This window comes from Grampus griseus, assembly GCF_964374135.1.
Source record: "Grampus griseus genome assembly, chromosome: 9".
In the NCBI taxonomy this organism is placed as follows: Eukaryota; Metazoa; Chordata; class Mammalia; order Artiodactyla; family Delphinidae; genus Grampus; species Grampus griseus.
Window position 1 is genome coordinate 29,772,597 of NC_139003.1, and position 22,047 is coordinate 29,794,643.

General features: G+C 34.0%; 2 protein-coding genes across 2 annotated transcripts in view; one reads left to right on the forward strand and one right to left on the reverse strand.

Moving 5' to 3' along the window:
- KCND2 (potassium voltage-gated channel subfamily D member 2) overlaps positions 1–22,047 on the reverse strand; it is a gene marked incomplete at both ends in the record, with an annotated part of 464,273 nt that overhangs the window by 326,997 nt on the left and 115,229 nt on the right. The gene's annotated exons all lie outside the window — the stretch shown is intronic.
- Positions 3,280–3,627, forward strand: LOC309827501 (COX assembly mitochondrial protein homolog). The gene has a single exon (XM_082662191.1). It carries the CDS (start codon positions 3,290–3,292, stop codon positions 3,608–3,610), a length of 321 nt encoding a protein of 106 aa, XP_082518317.1. The 5' UTR covers positions 3,280–3,289; the 3' UTR covers positions 3,611–3,627.

Below are 22,047 nucleotides of genomic sequence, written 5' to 3' on the forward strand. Positions count from 1 at the left end.
AGAGCGATTGGTGCTATGATAAATAAGCACAGGGCCGTCTAAGCATGTGGAAGGTTTAGATGTTTTGGAACGTGGTTGTCTGACAGCTGTGCACTATGATTACATGAGTTTGCTTTAATGGGGTGCCAGTTGTTTTCTGTCTACTTTATACACTTAAAAAAATCACAAAATGTTTCTTTAAAATTTTTCCAATGAGACCGCAGTGTTTTTCCTTATTGTACAGCCCTTTTGCATTTAGATATTTTAAAATGGCATCATTGTTGATATAAAAAATTGTGTTCAGATGTAACTTTAAAAAAATCAAAACAGAAGAGCCACACTGAGACAACCAAAATGCTTTGACCTCTATTTTTGCTACTCAGTGAGGTGATTATAATGTTTTGAGATAATATAACTGAGTTGTTAGTGTTTCATAGCCTTCCTGAAATTTTAATTTACATAATTAGTTTGGGATAAATTACTTACCGGAAAAATACATACAGAAATTATTATGTGAAGGATGACAGTATCAAAACCAAATCTGAACTATCGATACATTATTTGTTACTAGGTTTTTCCAGATGTTTGAGTTACATGAGGTTTTAGAGAATATGGGACATTTTAATACAATACTTCCAACACTATATAAAGATTTAAGGTTTTATATCATATCACATAAGTGACAGGACATCTAATATTTATTTTTTAAAGAGTAAAAGTAAAAGCCAAGTTTTTTCAAGTGCCAGAAGCCCATGATCAAACTTTTCTTTCTCTAATGCAATGTAAGCACCATGAATACACAACAGACTCTGCCCACAGAATCCACTGTGTTGTCAGGGAGACAATCTGGTGTGACAAGTGCTCTGATAGGTGCCACTGAACCAAATATACTGTGAAAATATTAAATATTGTGTTGTATACAAAATATTTAACTTTTGTGCCTCACCTGTGTAGAATGTACGATCGCCACCACTAAAGGGAATACAAGATGAATAAAGCCCTAATATCTAGTAAACTGGACGAGACGAAGACATATACACTATAATCTCAGTAAAAGTAAGGTAGATCTCAAGAGGAAGTACAAGCAAAGAGCTCAGAAAAGGGTGAGATTGACTTTAGATGGGGTGATAAATGAAGGCTTCATAGAGAGGAGAGAACTGAGATGAGCCTCAGCATGGCTATCTAATAAATGTAAAAACAGTGTTCATTATTGCCACCTCTTATTGAATGCCTTCTATTGACCAGCCACTCAACTAAATGCTGGGCTAATAAGTTCTTATGAATAGCCCCATATTTGAACTAGATGTTACTCTCTTCATTTTATAAATGAAGAAACTGCAGTTATTAGAGTTTAAGCAATTCTGCCTAGGTCACGCAGCATTATTGAAGAGCCGGGATGCCATCCCAGGTATCTCTGACTTAAACCCATGTATTTTACGCCACACTGCCCTGCATCCCTGTCCTAACAACTGGACCTAAATACAAAGAAAAATCTGTGAAAAAATAAAAGGGTATTCAGATAGATCAGTGGTCTTCAGCTATTTGGTGTTATAATCTACTAAAAGGAACTGATGAAAAACATGGAGTCTCTCCCTAGCAAAGTACCTATTAAACACATGGACTTACAATTTTTAAAAGTTTTCCCCTTGAATCTGAGATGAGAATCTGATGAAGACTATGGATCTTCATGTCTCCAAATTGTTGCCCATAAATTCAGTGCATTCACTGGCCCTCTCATGTCTCTGGGATCCCTGTACCTCAGGATTGGGATCCCAGGAGAGGATGGTACCCTAGAACACAGGCAGTAGAATGGTAAAGGAGCTTATTCTGTAATAAGGTTTCTTTGCAACCTCAGATCTTTACTTCTTCCCCTCTGTTCAACCAACACACCCAGTAGGTACGATAATCTAGCTTCTCTCCATTGCCACCACCGCTAAGCCATGGCCTCTATCTGGGGGCCTATTCTAACAGTTTCCTCATTATTTTCTTACTGCAAGTTTCTCCTCCACTCTGGTCTATTCTCTACATTGCTTTATGGTATTTTTCTTATATGAACAGTTTGTCACTCTCTTATTTAAAAACCTCTTTTGCTAGCACAAATGACAAAAGTAAAAAATCAACAAATGGGACAACAGCAAATTCAAAAGCTTCTACACGGCCAGAAAAAAAAAAGTCAACAAAATGAAACGGCAGCCTATAGAATAAAAAATTTTGCAAACCATATTTTGAATAAGGGGTTAATATCCAAAATATATAAAGAATTAACATATATGAATAACAAAAAACCCAAACAAAATCTGATATTAACATGGGCAGACGAACTAATTAGACATTTTTCCAGAGAGAACATCGAAATGGCCAACAGGTACATGAAAAAAATGTTCAACATCACTAATCATCACGGAAACGCAAATCAAAACTAGAGTGAGATATCACCTCACACCTATTAGGACGGCTATTGTCAAAAAGACAAACAGATGCTGGTGAGGATGTGGTGAAAAGGGAACCCTTATACACTGTTGGTAGGAATGTAAATTAGTCCAACCACTAGGAAAAACTATATGGAGGTTCCTCAAATATTAAAATTATATCTACCATATGATCCAGCAATTCCATTTCTGGGTAAAAATCCAAAGGAAATGAAAACAGGGTTTTGATGAGATATATGCACACCCATATTTATTGCAGCATTATTCACAACAGGCAAGATATGGAAACAGCCCAAATGCCCACCAATGGATAAATGGCTAAAAAAGATGTGGTACATATATACACAACTGAATACTATTCAGCCATGAGAAAGGAAGATATCCTGTCATTTACGACAAGGATGGACCTTGAGCACATTGTGCTAAACAAGGTAAGTCAGACAGAGAAAGACAAATACTGTACAATATCACTTATATGTAGAATCTAAAAAAGTCTAATCTGTACAAAAGAGAGTAAAATGATGGTTACCAGGGGATGGGGGTGGGGGAAATTAGATTGATGGTGTTTAAGGGTACAAACTTGTAACTAGCAGTAAATAATAAGCCATAGGGATCTAATGCACAGTATAAGAAACATAGTCAATAATACTGTACTATAATAATGTAATGTGATAAATATTGCCTCAGTGGCAATCATACTACAATATACAAATGTATCAAAGTAAAAAAACCTATTTCGCTTGCTTTTTACACTAATTATGGAACTTCTTATCAAGGTATGGGCCACTCAGTATTCCACAATGTGGGCCCAAATCATATTTCTCTTTCATTTAAAAACCAACCAGACCTGTGTGGGCCGCTGCCACCTCCCAGGCGCAGACATGGCGCTCGACCCCGCAGAGCCGCATCTCAGACGAGTCGAAAAAGATGTTTTGATCCCTAAAATAATGAGAGAAAAGGCCCGAGAGAGATGTTCTGAACAAGTTCAAGATTTCACTAAATGTTGCAAGGACTCTGGAATCCTTGGGGTAGTAAAATGCCAGAAAGAAAATTCTGCATTGAAAGAATGTCTAACTGCTTACTATAATGATCCAGACTTTCATGAAGAATGCAAAATGGAATACCTGAAGCAAAGGGAAGAATTCAGAAAAACTGGAATTCCTACCAGGAAAAGGCTGAGGAAGCTTCCCACAAGCATGTAGGCAACTATTCAAATGATACTCAGGAACGCCAATGTTCATGGAAATCACAGTCACCTGAAATGATGGACTCAAGGAAGTGTGTTTGCTTTATCCTTAATAATGGAAATAATTTTATCTGAAATAAAGTTTTTTTTTAAACTTAAAAAAAAATAAAAAATAAAAATCAACCAAGCAAATACTTATTCATTATTTGAACTATATACATTTGTTTGTGCTTACTTTTCTTACTTTTTCCTTTACTTTTTGATAAACTCCTACTTATACTATTAGAGCTAGCTCAAGTAGCTTCTCTGTGAAGCCTCTACCAACTTCCCCACCCACCCACTCACTCACTCACTCACAGGACACTTTGTTCAGGTATCTCTTGCAGCCATGTTTTACAGTAATGGATCTATTTTATGTAAGTATACTCTGCAGAGGTGTAAGGCTAAGGGCCGTGGCCCACTGATCTTTGTATCCCAGTCATCCAGCACAGTGCCTGGAATATAGTGTGTGTTCAGTAAATAATTTTTTATATACAAAAGTGAATGAAAGATGAATGAATGAATAATCATTGAACAGAAGTTTCATATTATATCCAGGATAGTTCTCAATGTACATTTTTTCCTAGTTTGCTTTTACAAAATTTATTAGTGTTACTTTCAATTATCACTTCTACTAGGACAATGTCATTATTTTGTTGTTAAAGGAAGTTGCGCATGCGCGCGCGCGCACACACACACACACACACACACACACACACACATACATTTATCCCAGTACTGCTGCTATGCATTCAGAAAATGGCCAATTTTACAACCAGCTGGTTGACATATAATTGCTTATAATATATCTGGCAGGCAAAAGAGCAATATATATATATATGTGTGTGTGTGTGTGTGTGTATATATATATATATATATATATAAATAAATTGTTCAAGCTATTGGAAGCAGTGATTCAGTTTTTAGAAAGTTGTTCACCATAAATAATTGTATTTAATCATTTAACTCTAATCTTGTTTAGTACAGCAATATTTTTAAACAGATAAAACCTTGAGATATCTGAAATTTCTAACATGATAATATAGAAGAATATTTAATCATATGGGGAAATGTTAATTACATACTGTTAAGTGAACAATGAGTTACAAAACAGGATAGATACTAAGATGAAAGACACTTGAGTAAAATATACATTGTGGAGTCTAGGAAGACATTTAAGAGAAAACAACACTGGAAAACAAATTTATTATTTTCCCAAGCACTAGCTGTAGAATCATGTGTTTGTGCGTGTGTGTGTATAAAACTTTAATAAAAACATGCCCCACGTGCCATAAAATGATTACAGATGTATGATAAATGCTAATTTTTATGAGAGCCCCCAGGGAACTTTAAATTATTAGTAAAAATACAATGATACCTCTTTATTCCTCCCTTCATTTTTTTCATTTATTCCTTCAGTAACCTATGGATGAGAGTCTAATAGGTGTCAATACTGTGCTAAATTCGTAATGACCAAAATGTTTTACTACCCTCATGAATCCCAAGTTCTAGCTACTAAGCAGTGCCTAAGAAAATAACCTATGTATTTACAAGGTATTATGGAAATTTACGGAGGTAGGAGGGGAAAGGGTTAGAAAATTGAGATGAATTGGAGTTTAAAGTTTGAATTAGGCTGAGTTGATGGAGAAGAAAACCAGTGCCTCAAAAGAAGCGGCAAGAGCAGAGGCAATGGAGGTTCAAAGGAAGTTTTGGGTGAGAAAAGTGAAGTGTCCTCTGTGTCTGGTTTTGTATTGACCCTAAGAACGACAGGAGATAACTCTGGAAAAGAAAAATGGGCAAAAGTGAACAAAACACACACTAATGGATTTTCATTTCATCCTATATAATAAAGAGCTAGAGAATGTTTTCATTTGTTAGTTTGTTTACCGCAGGATGTCTTTATTTGTTGTTTGCTTATGCAGTAGGTAGGTAGGTAGAAAGAAGGCAGGTAGGCTCGTTGCCTGGCTGCTTGGTTGGTGATTTTAGTAGAGAAATAAAACAATCAGAAATTTAAGAAAGGACCAACAGCAATAAAGATGAACTGACCAAAATCACCATGATAATCACTATGAACATCAATTAAATACTTAGGTAATAATGTTTATTCTTCTTTGCCTGTTTGGAATATACTGAGGACTTTGGGTGTCATATCAATTGTCATGATTACTTGAACACGCTATTAAGATATTCTCTGCATGTGTCTTTCACTGCCAATAAATTTTCCCTTTGTAAACAAAAGTTTTCAAACTCAGTTTATAATGATACAGCTGCCTCTAATATTGAAATTGGTTATTATTTTATCCTTAATGACATTTCTCCAACTTCAAAGCGGTTTTTAAATGACTGAATCTATATGTCTTTTTTCCGTTTCTATTTTTCTATAAACCACCTTAGTTTGTTCATATCGAGTTAAACAACAACAAACAAAAAAAGAAGCAATAGCTACAGAGCACTTTATACTTATTTGAAACCCTTACACATACAAATTACCAGGACATTATGATTATTTAAGTAAATCCATCTAACAGAAAGGCTAAAACTATAACCTGAATATGTTCATTCCATTGCTTGTCATTAGATTTTGGTCTCAGTCACCAAGTAAATAGATTAACCGAAGTTATGATTTAGTTGTTAAATAGCAAAATTTAAAGAAAATGAGGAGCACTGCGCAAATGTAGAAACTATTTATAGTACTACAACTGACAGCTTTAAAGTCCATGACTTGGCAGGACAATGATACAAGAAAAAGAAACACATCCTTTAGAATTTCTAACTTTTTATTCTGTATTGTAGTTGTAGTCGAGGGACCTTATATATAACAGTGGAATAAGGGAAAGAAATACCAACTACTGATTGGATAAGTGGAGAATCTGTTCAAAATATGTAGTCATACATGCCAGGTACTTTACTAATATTCATGGATATGTTTTGAATCTTATTAAAATGATATTTTCTACTTTGGTGAACTAGCTTAATGAAAAGACTCCAAATTTAACTTGAATTTTGCTAATTTTAGCTGTTAAAATAGGCACTTTTATATTGGCTGCTACGTAATCTCTCTCAACCAAGTGAAGAGTTAAGGTAATACCTCATTATTTATTCTATGGAGAATGAAATGTGTGCATAGATACAGGGCCTTCATTCCTAGGAACACGCAGATAGACTAAGAAAGAAAATCAGATAAGCAACGCAGGAACAACTCAGAAAGATTAACTTAAGGAAAATGGAAAATAATTAAATGTGGATAGCTTGGCTTTCCAAAGCCTAGAGGGACATGCTAAATACTGACAAAATACAACAGTAAAGTCATTTAGCAAGACAGGTCATTTGGTAAAATAACAACAATAACAAAAACCCATTAATGTCTGGTCTGTTTTATAATATGGTCATGGTATTCTGTGGCGTGTCAGAGATGAATCTGAAAGGTTCTTGCCCTTGCCATTTACTCTCCCTATGACTAATGGCTCACATTCGTTAAACATACAGAAATTATTAGAGTTATACTTAGACACACATACACATATGCACACACAAAAGCTAAATTAAACTCAGGAATACTGAACACTTACCTTCTAATTAACTGAGTTGCCTGGAAGTACACTGTTTCCTGATGTTAATAAGAACTCACAAATAATAATCAATGCAGCCAGTTAAAAATACAAACTCAGGGCTTCCCTGGTGGCACAGTGGTTGAGAGCCCGCCTGCCAATGCAGGGGACACGGGTTCGTGCCCCGGTCCAGGAAGATCCCACATGCCGCAGAGCGGCTGGGCCCGTGAGCCATGGCCGCTGAGCCTGCGCCTCCGGAGCCTGTGCTCCGCAACAGAAGAGGCCACAACAGTGAGAGGCCTGCATACCGCAAAAAAAAAAACAACCAAAAAAAACCAAACCCAGTGAAAAATATAATTTCAAGTTAGGTGACTAATGTTCTATTGAATATATAATAATATAGATAATATAATAAAGTCTTATTATTAATGTTAAAATATAACTATTATAGCCATCCCAAAGAATAAATCATTTGGAGTTGTTCCAGGCTAAGTCAGCAGAGTGTCATGGACATTTAACATAAAAAACACTTCTTGACCCTGAGGATATAAATCAGAAAACTATTAGCTGAGGCACACTAGTTGATTCTGCGAAGCTCTACACACAGCCTCACATAATGTCCTCAACAATAAGGAGGAAAACTAATTGATCTTATAATTAATTTGACCAACACAGAATGTACATTTAGGTCAAAGAGTGAATATTGGGTTTGACATTGACCAACTTAGCTATCTACATGGATCAAATTAAACAAGTAATTGCTGGCATGTGGCCAGGTCAGACTATGGACTTGTACCTATTAATCTGACTGTATTTGCAAGTTCAGCTATTAATTTGGGTAATCTATTTACCTCAGTGTATGGCTGAACTTCTGGGATTTGCTCTGTTGGAAGTTGTAGGTGAACATAAAGGGTAGCCCCAAGTAAAATAGGCAATTTACATATGCGGAAAGTAGAAAATTTTGTGTAACTGTGGTTAGGGAGGAAAAAAATGTGATTTCTATGTCACTGGAAAAATTACTTATTCAATACTCCAAGCCAATGTTAACGTTCCTACCTTGAAAATTAAATAAGAAGTCAAAGAACTGGAGCCGTTTTACTAGTTAACATTCACTTATATTGAGCTATATTGAGTTTGAAATTAAATATTAGAATAGTTACTGGAAACTGTCTCAAATACGTTTACTACGTACAATGTAAAATTGTACCTAAAGAATGTGGAATAATCTTTTAGAGTTCACCATACATTGAAGATTAAAAAAAAAAATACAAAGAAAGCCAAATTCTTTGCAGAAATAATGTCACCTCCATTGATATGTGAAACTAGAAAATCTTCAGAAATAAACTCCCGCATAGCTAAGCATCAAGTATATAAAGGTTAGAGGAGTTTTTAAAGTAAGAGAGTTTCAATAATAAGGAATCTAAACTTAGCATCATTAATTTGAATGGCATAGAACAGCATGTTTCTGACAATCAAGTAGCCAAAGAACAATCTGCTTCTTTGCAGATAAAGCTAAAAGAAACTACTTCTCTTCTCATTCAGCCAAAGGCAGGTAAAAGCAACTTTTATCTTAAGACGTATATGAACATTTCATTTGATTTAGATGGTTTAAGTGGTGACTTGACAGCAGGAAGAGCTAACAGATAGTCACTAGAAGTCCCTTCCATTCCTGGTTAGTTTTCCTCCTACAAGTTCATTATAGCACATAGTTAGAACAATTATTTATGCCCTAAAATAGAATATATTATCTGCCTATATTAATTTATCACACATCTCTCCCTTATGAAGTCATATGTTTTTTAAAGTAGTGTGAAAAGTTGCTCTCCTTCCAAAAATTTCACCATTTGAGATTTATGGTGATTAGAGAATTTTATATCTTTGGATTACTAAACACAACAGAATTGCAAGAAATTTCTAAGAATACATTTCAAGCATTAAAAACAGAAAGGAATGCGCCTGTTCACCATGTTGCCTGATGGCTTTATCTGGAGACATTTCAGTGAGGTGCTGAGGAAATCATCACATGAAAAATTTTTTAAGTAACCTAAGCACCAAAACAAAGTAATCGTCTGAAATTTCTGAATCTTAAATCTTCACAAATTTCCATAATCAAACGTCATAGGATATATGGTGTTTAAACAAACTATACGTTAGCAAGGTTATATTGATATATGATAAAGAGGAAAGAAAGTACATCAAACATTGCAAACATCACATAAAACTTCTGAGCAGTACACGTGTGCATTTCACCTGCTTAAAGAGATGTGAGAAGTCAATGTATTTCTTTGATACTAAGAAATTTCTCTCTGTGAAGGTATCTAAGATTAAGAGTTAAAGAATTTTGAATGATTTTTCAGTGCTTATTAGGTAAAAGTAACTAATATTCACAGTCTCTCTCTGAGCCTGGTACTATGCTAGGTAATTAACATACTGGTATCTGATTTATTTCTCCCAAGTCTGATAGTTGTGTACTCCTATTCCTATTTTTTATATACATTTATCTTAAGGCTCAAAGAAATTAAATATTTTTCAAGGTCACATAGTAAATTCCATTAGATTGGAAATGAACTCAAAGTCCATTAATTCAAAAGGTCTGGGTATTTTGGACAATTCAGAAAACAAAAGAAAATAAATTGAGGCTATCAAACTTCATTCTATTAACTTTCATTTTTCATATTGAGTATCAAACATCTCCATTACAGTGTTTGGAGGAAAAAAGTGAAAGCAACGTAGTATGTTAATAAATATGAATTTTATGTGATAAATAATATTTGCTTTAAATATGTATTCTTACCACTGAAATTGATATAGGAGAGGGAAGCCAGATTGGTAAATAGTTTAGGATTAATAAAATATCTCTGAATTCTATGATATTTGTATTCGTCAATTTTAATATCCTATATACAGTAGTTATGTTAAATGACAACATCAGCTCTGTGCCTGTGAACTAACTAATTGTAACATAAACATTACAAGAGGAAGAATGGTGCTTATGACAGTTCTGATGGAGCAATTCTAGAATAGCAAAAAAATCACCCCAGTAAGGAGATCATTTTCAAGGTCATTAACATCGGCTTTGTTGTGCTAAATATCTTTCTACATAAAATAGCCTGGAGAACAAATTAGATATAAGGACAAAATTAGTCATAATATTCATACAATAAATCTGGAAACTATTAATAGGTCTAACTTTGAAGAGATATTCTCTTTCAAAACATTCTAAACATTTTAAAAACCAAGTTTTTTGATATTTGATATTTTGGATATTTGATATTTGAATGAATGGAGAAGAAAGGGCAACATCATCCACTTCTAATCTATACAAATTTTAAATGTGAATTATCCAGGGAATGATGAATGACATATAAGTTTCATATGTATCTATTATTGAACAAGTAAAAAAATTAGGAACAAAGACGTATTTATTGATACACAAAGTGAAGAAGACTAAAACTCATAACTGTCTTTTGATTACTCAAATTATCTTACTTAAATTATCTTTTGATTACTACATTATTTAATACTGTATCTTAAACATAAAAATACTTTAATATCACTTTTGAGGGGAACTATGTAGCTTAGAGATTAAATTGAACCCCATCCAGTTCTACTTTGCAAGAACTGTGTGACCTTAGCTCAATTATCTAAGCTCTCAAAGACTCAGTTTTTGTTACCTGTAAAACAGGAATAATAACTGTATCTTTCTCATGAGGTTACCGTGAGGATTAAATTAGATAAAATATACAAGTGCCGACCATATAACATAAACCATACCACTAGCAAGTGGTAAGTTCCCCTTAAGTGATAGAAATTATTATCATTGTGATCAGAGTCATCATCACAAAATGTATCCCTATAAACAAGGAATATGTCACTTTTTAAACTCTGTGTCATGCATTTTTATATTTTCATTAGTAGGTAGTGAGACATCTTATATTTATGAAATCAAATCAAAGAAAAGTAATACAAAAAGTATTTGATTGGGGGGGAGGGATAAATTGTGAGGCTGAGATTGACATATACACACTACTATATATAAAATAGATAACTAATAAGGACCTACTGTATAGCACAAGGAACTCTACTCAATACTCTGCAATGGCTTCTATGGGAAACGAATCTAAAAAAGAGTGGATATATGTATACGTATCACTGATTCACTTTGCTGTACACCTGAAACTAACACAACATTGTGAATCAATTATACTCCAATCAAAAAAAAAAGAAAGTATTTGGTTTGAGATATTGCTAATGTGCTCACTTTTCCCTCATTAGTTAATGTAATCTTAAAGACTGTAATAGGAAATAATAATTTCCATCCATTTAATCAATAAGGACCATGAACATGAATTTATAATGAGATTTAAAAGTCCAAACCAGCTCTCTCTCCTTAATAGCTGACCAAAGGAATTTCTCTTGACTCCACTTCTTGAACTGAAACTTGAGAAATGCCAAGGGCTCCATATAAAGGTTTCAACAACCCAGGAGAGGTTTGTTTCTATACTGCACAACCATATAAATATAAATCTATGTTAAACATTTCTTATGCTTATAATTGTCATAAGCCTAAAATAACTAAAATGCTACAATTTAAACACAACAGAACGTAAAACCAATACAAATCAGGTTAATTCTAAATTACATTAACAAGTTAATGTGAAGGATGATTTTTAAATTTTATAATTTTTAGCACATAGCAAGTTAAGTAACTGCTACTTTATGGACCTTTTGAATTCACTAAGCCCATCCTATTGAACATGCTATGTGAAAATCATTCTCCCCTCACTTTCCCTACTGGACAATGTAAATTCATCTTTCTACTGTGTGGATTAAGGTCATTTGACCTCCCTTTAATGAAAATGTATTATTTATGTATTGTCTACTTCTATCTTTTCTCAGTAGCCCTAGACAATTAAATAGAACAACATAGAAGCAAAATGTTTGTACATAAAAATTTTAAAGTGAAGAGTAAAATCTAGCAGCAGAATATATATATTCAACAAGAAAGAGGCTTATATTAATTTATTTTAGATTATCAGCAAAGAGGTATCACTCATTCTAAAGCAGAATTATTGTAGAGAACACTCACATGTCTGAGAATATGCCCATGGAAGCCCATGGAAGCAGCTTTGCTTTAGTCCATCTGGATTGATTTCTATGGCAGAACCTTCACTGGGGTGGTTTTTGCTTTCAGTCAGCTCCCAAGGATTTAAAGTTTGCCAACTATCCTTTTATTTCCAAACTTCCTGGCTTGGTAATTTAATTCTGGTTCCGTTGTTCCCCCTCTCTGAAACTACAAACAGGTTTTACTCCCCACCCCATCACATCCCTCTCTTACCCCAATCTGAGTCAGAAACCCAGGCCTCTGCCTTGCTGAGAAAAGAGGATTTAACCAAGCACTCATTCATTCATTCAGCACATACTTATTGGGCACCTACTCTGCACACTAATACCCTATGTCGGCACTGGGGAGAGGGCGATGGATTATGCTGATGACAATAGGCCAGAATATTTCTTGCTAAACTCTCATCTGTATCAGCAGTTATATTTCACTGATCATAGAGAACTCTACACAGCTGAATTTAAAAGTTGGCTTTTATTCAATTCTATAAAAATACTTTTCCTGGGGGCAGGGGTTAATTTCTACATCACCATAAAGTTTTCTACTTTACCAATAATTTGATCGATTCCAGATGCTTTAAACTTCTATTTTTCCCAGAAATAATTAGTAAACACTTAAACAATAACCCATTCAATTAAAACAATTAAATATATCAAAACTTTAAAAATATAAACACATTTACAATAATCTAGTGCTATGGAAAACAGGCAATGGCCAGTTAACACAAATATATCAGAATTTTAGCCTAAGAATCTCATATACTTTCTTTGATTATATAAATGTATGCTGATGACTGTTATTCAGCTGTCATGATGGCCAAAAGACATTGCAAAATCCTCACTAGTGATAGTAATAATAATATTTGTAAAAATAATAATGTACTATCACCAGTATCCTATTAAGAAAGGATAGGCACTATTGGAGGAGGTTTATTTTTGTACCATAAAATTAAAACAAATAGAAGTTGCACTGCTTACTGAAAAAATAAATCCTCAACTGTTAAAGGATAAAAGTTAAAAGAGAATATTCATTTAGTCCAACCTTCTGGTGATCAAGGTTTCCCTATCTTTGTCATTCACAAAAGGACATTTTGAAGAATTATATTCCTAATCAATTTATAAAATACAATTGGGATTTCATGCTGCTTTCTTAATAGCTTGAATAATGATAAGACCCAGGGGAGAGGGGTACAGGTACCATGTACTTAGAAATTTAGAGCAAAAGTCCCCATTTGGCTTATGCAGTGACATATACGTAAAAATAAGCCACTCAAATGTAAAAATGATTAAAAAATAAAAACTCTTCATTAAATTGTCCATTAGAAAAGAAAACAATCATAATTTTTAGCATTTGTGGCAATTTTCCCAAGTCACCATCTTTACTTCCTTTAAGAGGCAAAATAAAGTTACATAAACATCAATTAATACCAAAATTCTTTGACAATAACTTGGAGAATCTCACAAATAACATGGAATTTTAAGGAAATATCACATGTATATTCATTCAATGTGTCACTCAATTATTCATATAACAAATATTTACTGAGAGTCTGCTATGTGGCAGACACTGTTTTAGCAGCTGGGAATCTAGCAGTAATCAAAATAGAATAAAAGTCTGTACTTTCAAGGAGGTTACATTCTAGTGGCGGAAGGGAGATGACAAACAAGACAACAAACAAAGTATATAGTAAATTAGACAGTGACAAGTGCCCAGAAGAAAAATAAAGCAAGTGGTGATGGACATGGTGATTTAGTTTAGTTAGAATGACCTCGCTGGAAAAATTACATTGAATAAAGAACTGAAGTTGGTAAAGACAGAAACATCCTTTAATTACTGTCATACTTTGATTGTAGATACTTATGAAAATGTTAAGTAGAATATAATTCCTCAATATTTTCCCCTCAATTTCCTTCAAGGAAATTTCTGAAAAGTAGCTTCAATAACGAGCAATGTTAAGACAGTGTTAAGAATGCTAAGACACTTCTTTATGAGGAGGTAAGAATGACCAGATGTTTCATTCAACAGTGAAATTTCTGGAAATGTCAGCATTTGTCAGTAGAATATAAATGTAAATGGTTTGTACTTCTTAGGTTAAAAAAAACTAAAAGAAGAAGACAGATCCCATAAAGATTTCTGAATTCCTAAATATAAAAGAAAGGGATGCCTTAATTCTAACTCTTTTGCCTTTTTAATAAGTATTGGTAACTGATTACCAAGGCATATTTGGAACTATATTTACTCTTTCTATTTGGGCCCTTTGCACGGAACTGTTCAGGGCCACCTCCTGTGGTTTCCAGCTAGCCCTGAAATACCTGGAGACATCCTCGGTAACCCTGTGCTCTAAAGAGCTACTGGGAAGGGAGAGGCAAGAAGGTAGCAAACGCCAGAGGAGAAAGGTGTTGGCAAGAGAAACTAATCACCTGTGATGCATCAATTACACACGATCATATAAAACAGATCTCACAGGTGGATGTGGAACAAACATAAAAATAAATACGTTTAACTCTTGAGAAATATTTCTATATCCTGAACTATTCTAGTGTCCTCTTCCAAGTTGAAATCTGAGTGCAACGACTCCTGACGTAAACAATGTACAAATGCTTCTGACTTTGCCTGTCCTACCGTCAAACCTACATTTTAATGGCTGTGTCATTCTGACAGACTCCTGGGGCTAGACAAAAAAAAAAAAAAAAAAAAGGAAAAGCTTGCACTGAATTCTCAGGATCAATACAAAGCAGTGTCAAACCAAAAATAATGTGTGCTCCGTCTTGGAATACAAAGAAGGTTAGATGGAATCAGTATCATCAGGTGGTCACTGCACTTATTTCCAGGTGAGACCGAAAATAACTATGTGCTAGAATGAAAATAGCTCAATGCAGAACGACTGGAAACCAGTGCATAGGCCAACTGAGCTATAATTGTAAAGAAAAGGAGAAACATATGAAAATACTGGTATAGGACTGATGAAACTGTGTATATCAAGAACATTTTTCTTTCCTCAAAACCTTTAATGTTGTCTTTGGCTAGGCATGGCTCACAGTTCAGCTATTTCTAGAACAGTAAAGAGTCTACAAATGAAAACATCATATCCCTTGGAACTGTGCATTTTTTTCCTGTCTGAATTATTGGCTTTGATAGCGGTTTTTTACTGACTAAGAATTTGGAAGAATTGAGTAGTCTTTTTCTATGCCAAATTAGAAGTTAAATTTGCCCCTTTTCAGTATTCATCTATTTGCTAATTCTCCTTACATTGGGGTAGGTAAATATGACTGGTGACAACGTGGACGTTTTTGCAAAATTCATCCATTCAACTAATATTTACTAAGCACTACTTTTTTTGGCCAGGCATGGATCTAGGCATGGGATATTCAGAGATACACAGGGAATTCCTGCATTCAAAAAACTCATCCTTACAAAATGGCAGGATCCATGCTTTACGTGAAGTTATGTACAAATATCTTTGTTTACACAAAGGGAAGAATAACTAAACAGTCTGCGAAGTTATGAAAGACTGCTAGTTTTCACTAAATACTCATTCTTTCTTCTATAAGAATAGAGTTTTGGTTAGGCATAAGGTCCCCTTGCTCAAGACTACACTACCAGCCTTCTCTGCAGCTAGGATGGCCATGTGATTAAGTTCTGACCACTTGAATGTGAGTGGCAGTGATATGAACCAGTTCTGAATTTTGCTCTCAAAATATCTGGGAGTGTTATTTTTAAGCAAAGATTCACTTAGCCTGCTACCTATATCGTGCCTAACATCTTCTAGGCAGGAAAATCAAAAGTCCTAAAAAGATTTTGTATGCCCGTGTAAAAGAGATTTAGATCAAGTCATCTAGTGGACGGTTTCAACTGGTATGCAGTATTCTGCATACCTCAACCAGCCCACCCACCACATAAGTGCACCATCTTGGACATGGCTCCTTCAGCCCCTAGTGGAGATGCCCCAGGTGATGCAGCACGGCATAAACCAGTTGTAACTGTTGAATCCTGCCCAAATAGAAGATTCATGAACAAAAAGAATGACTGTTGTTGTTCTGAGCTATGAAGTTTTGGGGATGGTTCATTATGCAGCAATAGATAACTGACACACATGTCCAATTTCAAAAAAAATAGTCCCACAAAAATTCACTGTAAAACTATAGAGCATGTTATTCAGGCATAGGAGTATCAGATGCACGCTGAAATTATGCGTCATGGATGGAGGGAAGGGGAGCCATTTGTGCTGATGGAGCTAGTAGTGACTAATACTGTAGCACTTTTTAAATATTTACGTTGTTGACAGTCTTTTGCTTCCTGTTAATATATTCATAAAAGTTATCAATAGACATATAACTGAGAAGACAGAATGCAATACAGATGGTTCCCGACTTCTGATGGTTTAACTTATGAGTTTTCAACTTTATGACAGTGTGAAAGCAATTAGGTAGAAACCATACTTCGAATTTTGAATTTTGATCTTTTCCCAGGCTAGCAATATGTGGTATGATACTCTTGTGATGCTGGGCAGCAGCAGTGAGCCGCAGCTCCTAGTCAATCATGAGGATAAACAACTGATACACTTACAACCATTCCGTACCCAGACAACCCTTCTGTTTTTCACTTTCAGTACAGTATTCAATAAATTACATGAGCTATTCAACACTTTATTCTGAAATAAGCTTTGTGTTAGATGATTTGGTCCAACTGTAGTCTAACGTAAGCGTTCGAGCACTTTTTTTTTTTTTCTTTTGCGGTACGCGGGTCTCTCACTGTTGTGGCCTCTCCTGTTGTCGAGCACAGGCTCGCGGCGAAGGTTCACGGGCCCAGCTGCTCCGCGGCATGTGGGATCTTCCCGGACCGGGGCACGAACCCGTGTCCGCTGCATCGGCAGGCGGACTCTCAACCACTGCACCACCAGGGAAGCCCGCGTTCGAGCACTTTTAAAGTAGACTAGGCTATGATGTTCAGGAGGTTAGGTGTACTAAATGCATTTTCAACTTATATTTTCAACTTAAAAAGAAAGATGATCTAAAATGTAATTAAAGAGTAATCCTTGGAAAGCCTCCATAGAATCTTTTTAGTAAATATCCCCAAAGTCTTCACAATACTACAATATAATTCAATTTGACTATTGCTTAGCTGCTACTTTTTAGTTATATGAAAGTTAGGATGAATGATAACTAGACATATGGTGATCATTTTGAAATGTATACAAATATCAAATCACTCCTTTGTGTACGAAGAACTAACATAGTGTTGTGGGTCAATTATACTTCAAAAACAAACAAACACACAATCTCATAGAAAAAGAGATCAGATTTGTGGTTACCAGAGACAACTGTGCGGGAAGGAGGAGGGGGAAGAGTGAATGAAGGTAGTTGAAAGGTACAAACTTCCACTTACAAGATAAATAAGTACTAGGGATATAATGTACAACATGATAAATACAATGAACACTGCTGTAAGTTATATATGAAAGTTAAGAGAGTAAATCCTAAAAGTCCTCATCGCGAGGAAATATGTTTTTATTTCTTTAATTTTATATCTATATGAGATGATGAATGTTCACTAAACTACTGTGGTAATCACTTCATGATGTCTGTAAGTCAAATCACATACACCTTAAACTTATACAGTGCTGTATGTCAACTATATCTCAATAAAAGTGGAAGAAGAAAAGAGAAAAATACACTCAAGGAAAGAAACTTAAGTTTGCCTGTTAATGTTAATCATTAACTCAGAGTAGCAAAAGGTAAGAAGTTAACAGGAATTATCGGAGCAGATACTTCTGTTTCAAAGTGAAATTTTAGCAACATGTAGGACTTAAAAAAAAAAATCACTAAGTCATTATGTTTGTATTTCAGTTTTATTAATGGTAAACATTATTATTTCATTTGGGACAGAAAATGTACTATAAATATTCTAAAATGAATAGAATGCTTTCTATGCTTGTACTCTCCCAGTAGCTTAACAAATTTACCATGTTCTTGTTCCCAGCATGGAAATTTATGCTATATAAAATTTTCATTTGTGTTCTTAAATGACCCAATCAATATCTAACCGATTAGGATTGGTCTCATATTCATTCTTTACACAATGAGAAGATTATCTGGGGAGAGGAAAAGAAGGTTGGATATTTTTAGACTCTAAAACATTTCCCTATTTTCTTGAATTAAAATAGAAAGAAAAAATGCTTTCTCCTAGTTGGAATATGCTTCATAATCAGCTACATATTCTTTGAACTCCTTAAGGAAAAATAAAAATGTGTTCAGCATGACAAAGTTGATTGGATTCTAGACGAACTATAAGGTCAAGTAAATAAATCATATAAAACCACTGACTATACTCTTATCTCTATAAATACAAAAATTATGCATTTGACTTTTGAGTTTTATCATTGTTTAGTTTTCCATTAAATCTAATAAGAAAGTACTAGTTCCCTCCTTTCTCATTCTTAAAAGTTAACGGCATAGTCACATTTAAATATAAATTGTTTTTACCTACCTAAAAATACTTTCTAGCAGAAATAAAATTTAAATCTAATCAAACCTTACAATTACACATTCATAGAAACCATCTACTCATAATTTTGACATTCCTTGTTTCTTCATAATATTTGGGAGTATCTTATCTCTGAGGGTAATTGAATCTTCCTCAGTTATATTTGAAATTATAAACACTTCTATGTATTATTCTATCCCCATTAATTTACTACTTATTTTTCCATCTAGCACTAAAAAAAGGCTTTCTTTCATCCCTCTCATTATATCAAATTAACAAGACAATAAAGAATTTGGTAGAATGTAGCCACAAATAAATCTGCCATATCTTATTTTCATTGTGTATCATATTATTAACAATAAAACTTGAAATCACTTCCCTTGAGCAAAAACGAATTACAGTATATAATTACCTTCATGAAATAAAAATTGCATTATGTGTAATATTTTTTTACCTGATTTCTTTAGCAATATATTCCGAAAATTTTTCATATCTTCAAACTTTCTGTGAGTAACACCTTTAAATTTTTGGTGTTTTTGACAACTCCTTAAGAAACCATTTTGTGAATTTAAAATAATCTAATTAACCCACTATTGTTGGTAAATTGTCAGTGCTCTTGAGATAATTACATCTAAAAAATTTTAATAATATATACATATGCATACTTAAATTCCCCAAACCTGGTTATATACTGTAGGGCAGAATGCTGTCTCAGTTTGGATTTAGGGAAAGGACTTACCCTATTTTTCTGTGTCAGCATTTTCTATATATTGTGGCCATGATTTGTCCCTAAAGTAGTCAATACCTATATAAAACTGAATAGGTTCCTTACAAAAATATTTAATGTGATATCATTAGTAAGTCTGTAGCTCTAAAATTTGCTCATAGCAAAACCACAAAAGGAGTAAAATTTATTAAATATTTTCCATCTGATGATGAGTTAGGTTTGAAAACATATTAATTGATTCTTTTTTTGTTTTCTTGGTCATTTCCCAAAGTCATACTACTTAGGAATTTGTGCTGCACCAGAAGCCACCACAGATCTTTAGCTGTCAGGCACCAATTCTCCATCCACACACTCCCCCGACCTAGAGATCCTACTCACTTCAGAACAAATACAGTCCTTTATAAACAGGAAGAGAAAAGACATAGATGAATGGGCAAAGACAATGCTATCCTGCAATACACCAATTAGCCACATAACTGCAGTCCCTATTGGTACTGTTTCTAGTATTATTAATGATGATGTTGGTAAAGCAATTCTGGTAAGGTTTTATAATATTCCCGTATAAAATACTCAAAACCACTGATGTCCTTTTCTTTGTGCAGTAAGTATTTCTAAAAGCTATCTACAATTTGAACTGGCATTATGATGCTTGCCATACTTTTCTCATAAATTCATATTTTCACATAGTAGATAAATACACTTATTGCAGATATCATATGTCATATTTCCTTCAGAAAAAAAAGATATATATCAGGATAGTATAGGTTATGTTGTGGGAACAAACAAACTCCAAAGCTCAGTATCTTATCATAATATCATAACTAGCGTCAATGAAAAATTGATATCTCATTGATATAAAGTTGGTATCTACAGTACTCCAGGGCTATTGTACATGTGATACACCTAGTGATCCAGGACAGCTGGACTTTGTGCATCCCCCTTCTGGACAAGAGGCTTGGGTAGTGGTGTTTCCCTGCCCCTGCCCAGATGTCACACATATTTCCCCAAAATTACGTTTTATTGGGCAGAACATTATATAGTCTGACTAACTCAAGACATTTGGAAAGTCTACTTTCATGTGTACTCAACAAGAAGGAATAAGAAACAAATCTTTTAGAAAGGTTTCTAGGCCACAGACAGAAATGGATTGTGTGTGCGGGGATTTTAAGGATGACTTCAAGAAAGGCCAATTTGAAATTCCTTTGGAAGTCACCCAAAAACTTTTGAGTGTATTTTATTTCATTGAAATAAACAATATTTAACATATCATTTTTCAAAGCAGTATAGTCAACTGGCAAGGAAGTTAGGGTCATGAAATTTAAGTTGAAATTGATCAATTGTGACCCTAAAATCTAACACCTTACCTAATTTTTCTGTGCCATCATTCCATCAACCAAATAAGAGTAATAATAATAATTCAGTAATCATTTCTATTTCCCTGACATATGTTATTACATATGGATGAAGGACTTCTTCCATGGCTGCATGCCAGTAACCAAAATATTATCAGTGATATTTTCAAATTTAACGGCATTACCAAGATTGGAAATTCCATGGTTCATAGAAAATACACTGTCTTGCTTTCCTGGACTATGCTATATGTCAGAATCATCTTTCTTATTCCATTCTTAAGAAAGAGCTAACCTTGAAGAAAAAGCACATTAAACATTTCTTGTATCAAATATATGCATGGGCAGAGATCTGCCTGCTTTTAAACAACTATTAAAATTTCCTGGCCACTTATTTCCATTTTATTGTATTTTCAGTAACAAATGAGTTCTCCTCTTAAACATGCATATAAATTTCCCACATAGATTACAGAAGACATTTGCCATTTGCTACTGAGAAAAGGAATATTACAACTAAGATTTTATCACCCTTTTAATCCTTACAATAGTTCTAGTATATGATATTCCATATTCTTTAAAAAGTAAGAGTCAAACAAAAAAAAGCAAATTATTCAAGGAAACTTTCTATATTTCTTGCCACATTTTTGAGATGTTGGCATTTTTGAGCTGGTACTTAACAATGAGCTCTTAAAGTTATGTTGAAAGCAGAAATTATCCCAAAAGATTTATATGGCTAGGTAATGCAGTAAAAAAAAAAAAAAAAAAATCACATTTTTGTGGACCTGCTTTGCATGTAGGTTTTTTTTATAACAATACCTATTATTTCAAACATATTTTAGAGTTAACACAAGACTTTTATACAATTATTATTGTATTGTATTCAGTTAAGTTATTGTACTTACTTAAAATCCTGTGTTTGAGTCACTAGAGAAAATAGAGGGTCACTAAAGAAATTTCTAATTTAGATATATAATTTATTGAGATACCTTAATTAAGTAGTTTATTCCTTAATTCCCACAAAATACTGCATGGGAAAAAACTTCCATTTCAGCTGGTGTGAGTTTAATCAAAGGAGATCTACAAACTTTGTGATTGCTGGTCTAAGTTTATATTCCAAATGTCTTTGTCAAAATTTGTACTTACTGAAAGAAAGCCACATAATACATGTTTTTTGATGTATTTCTG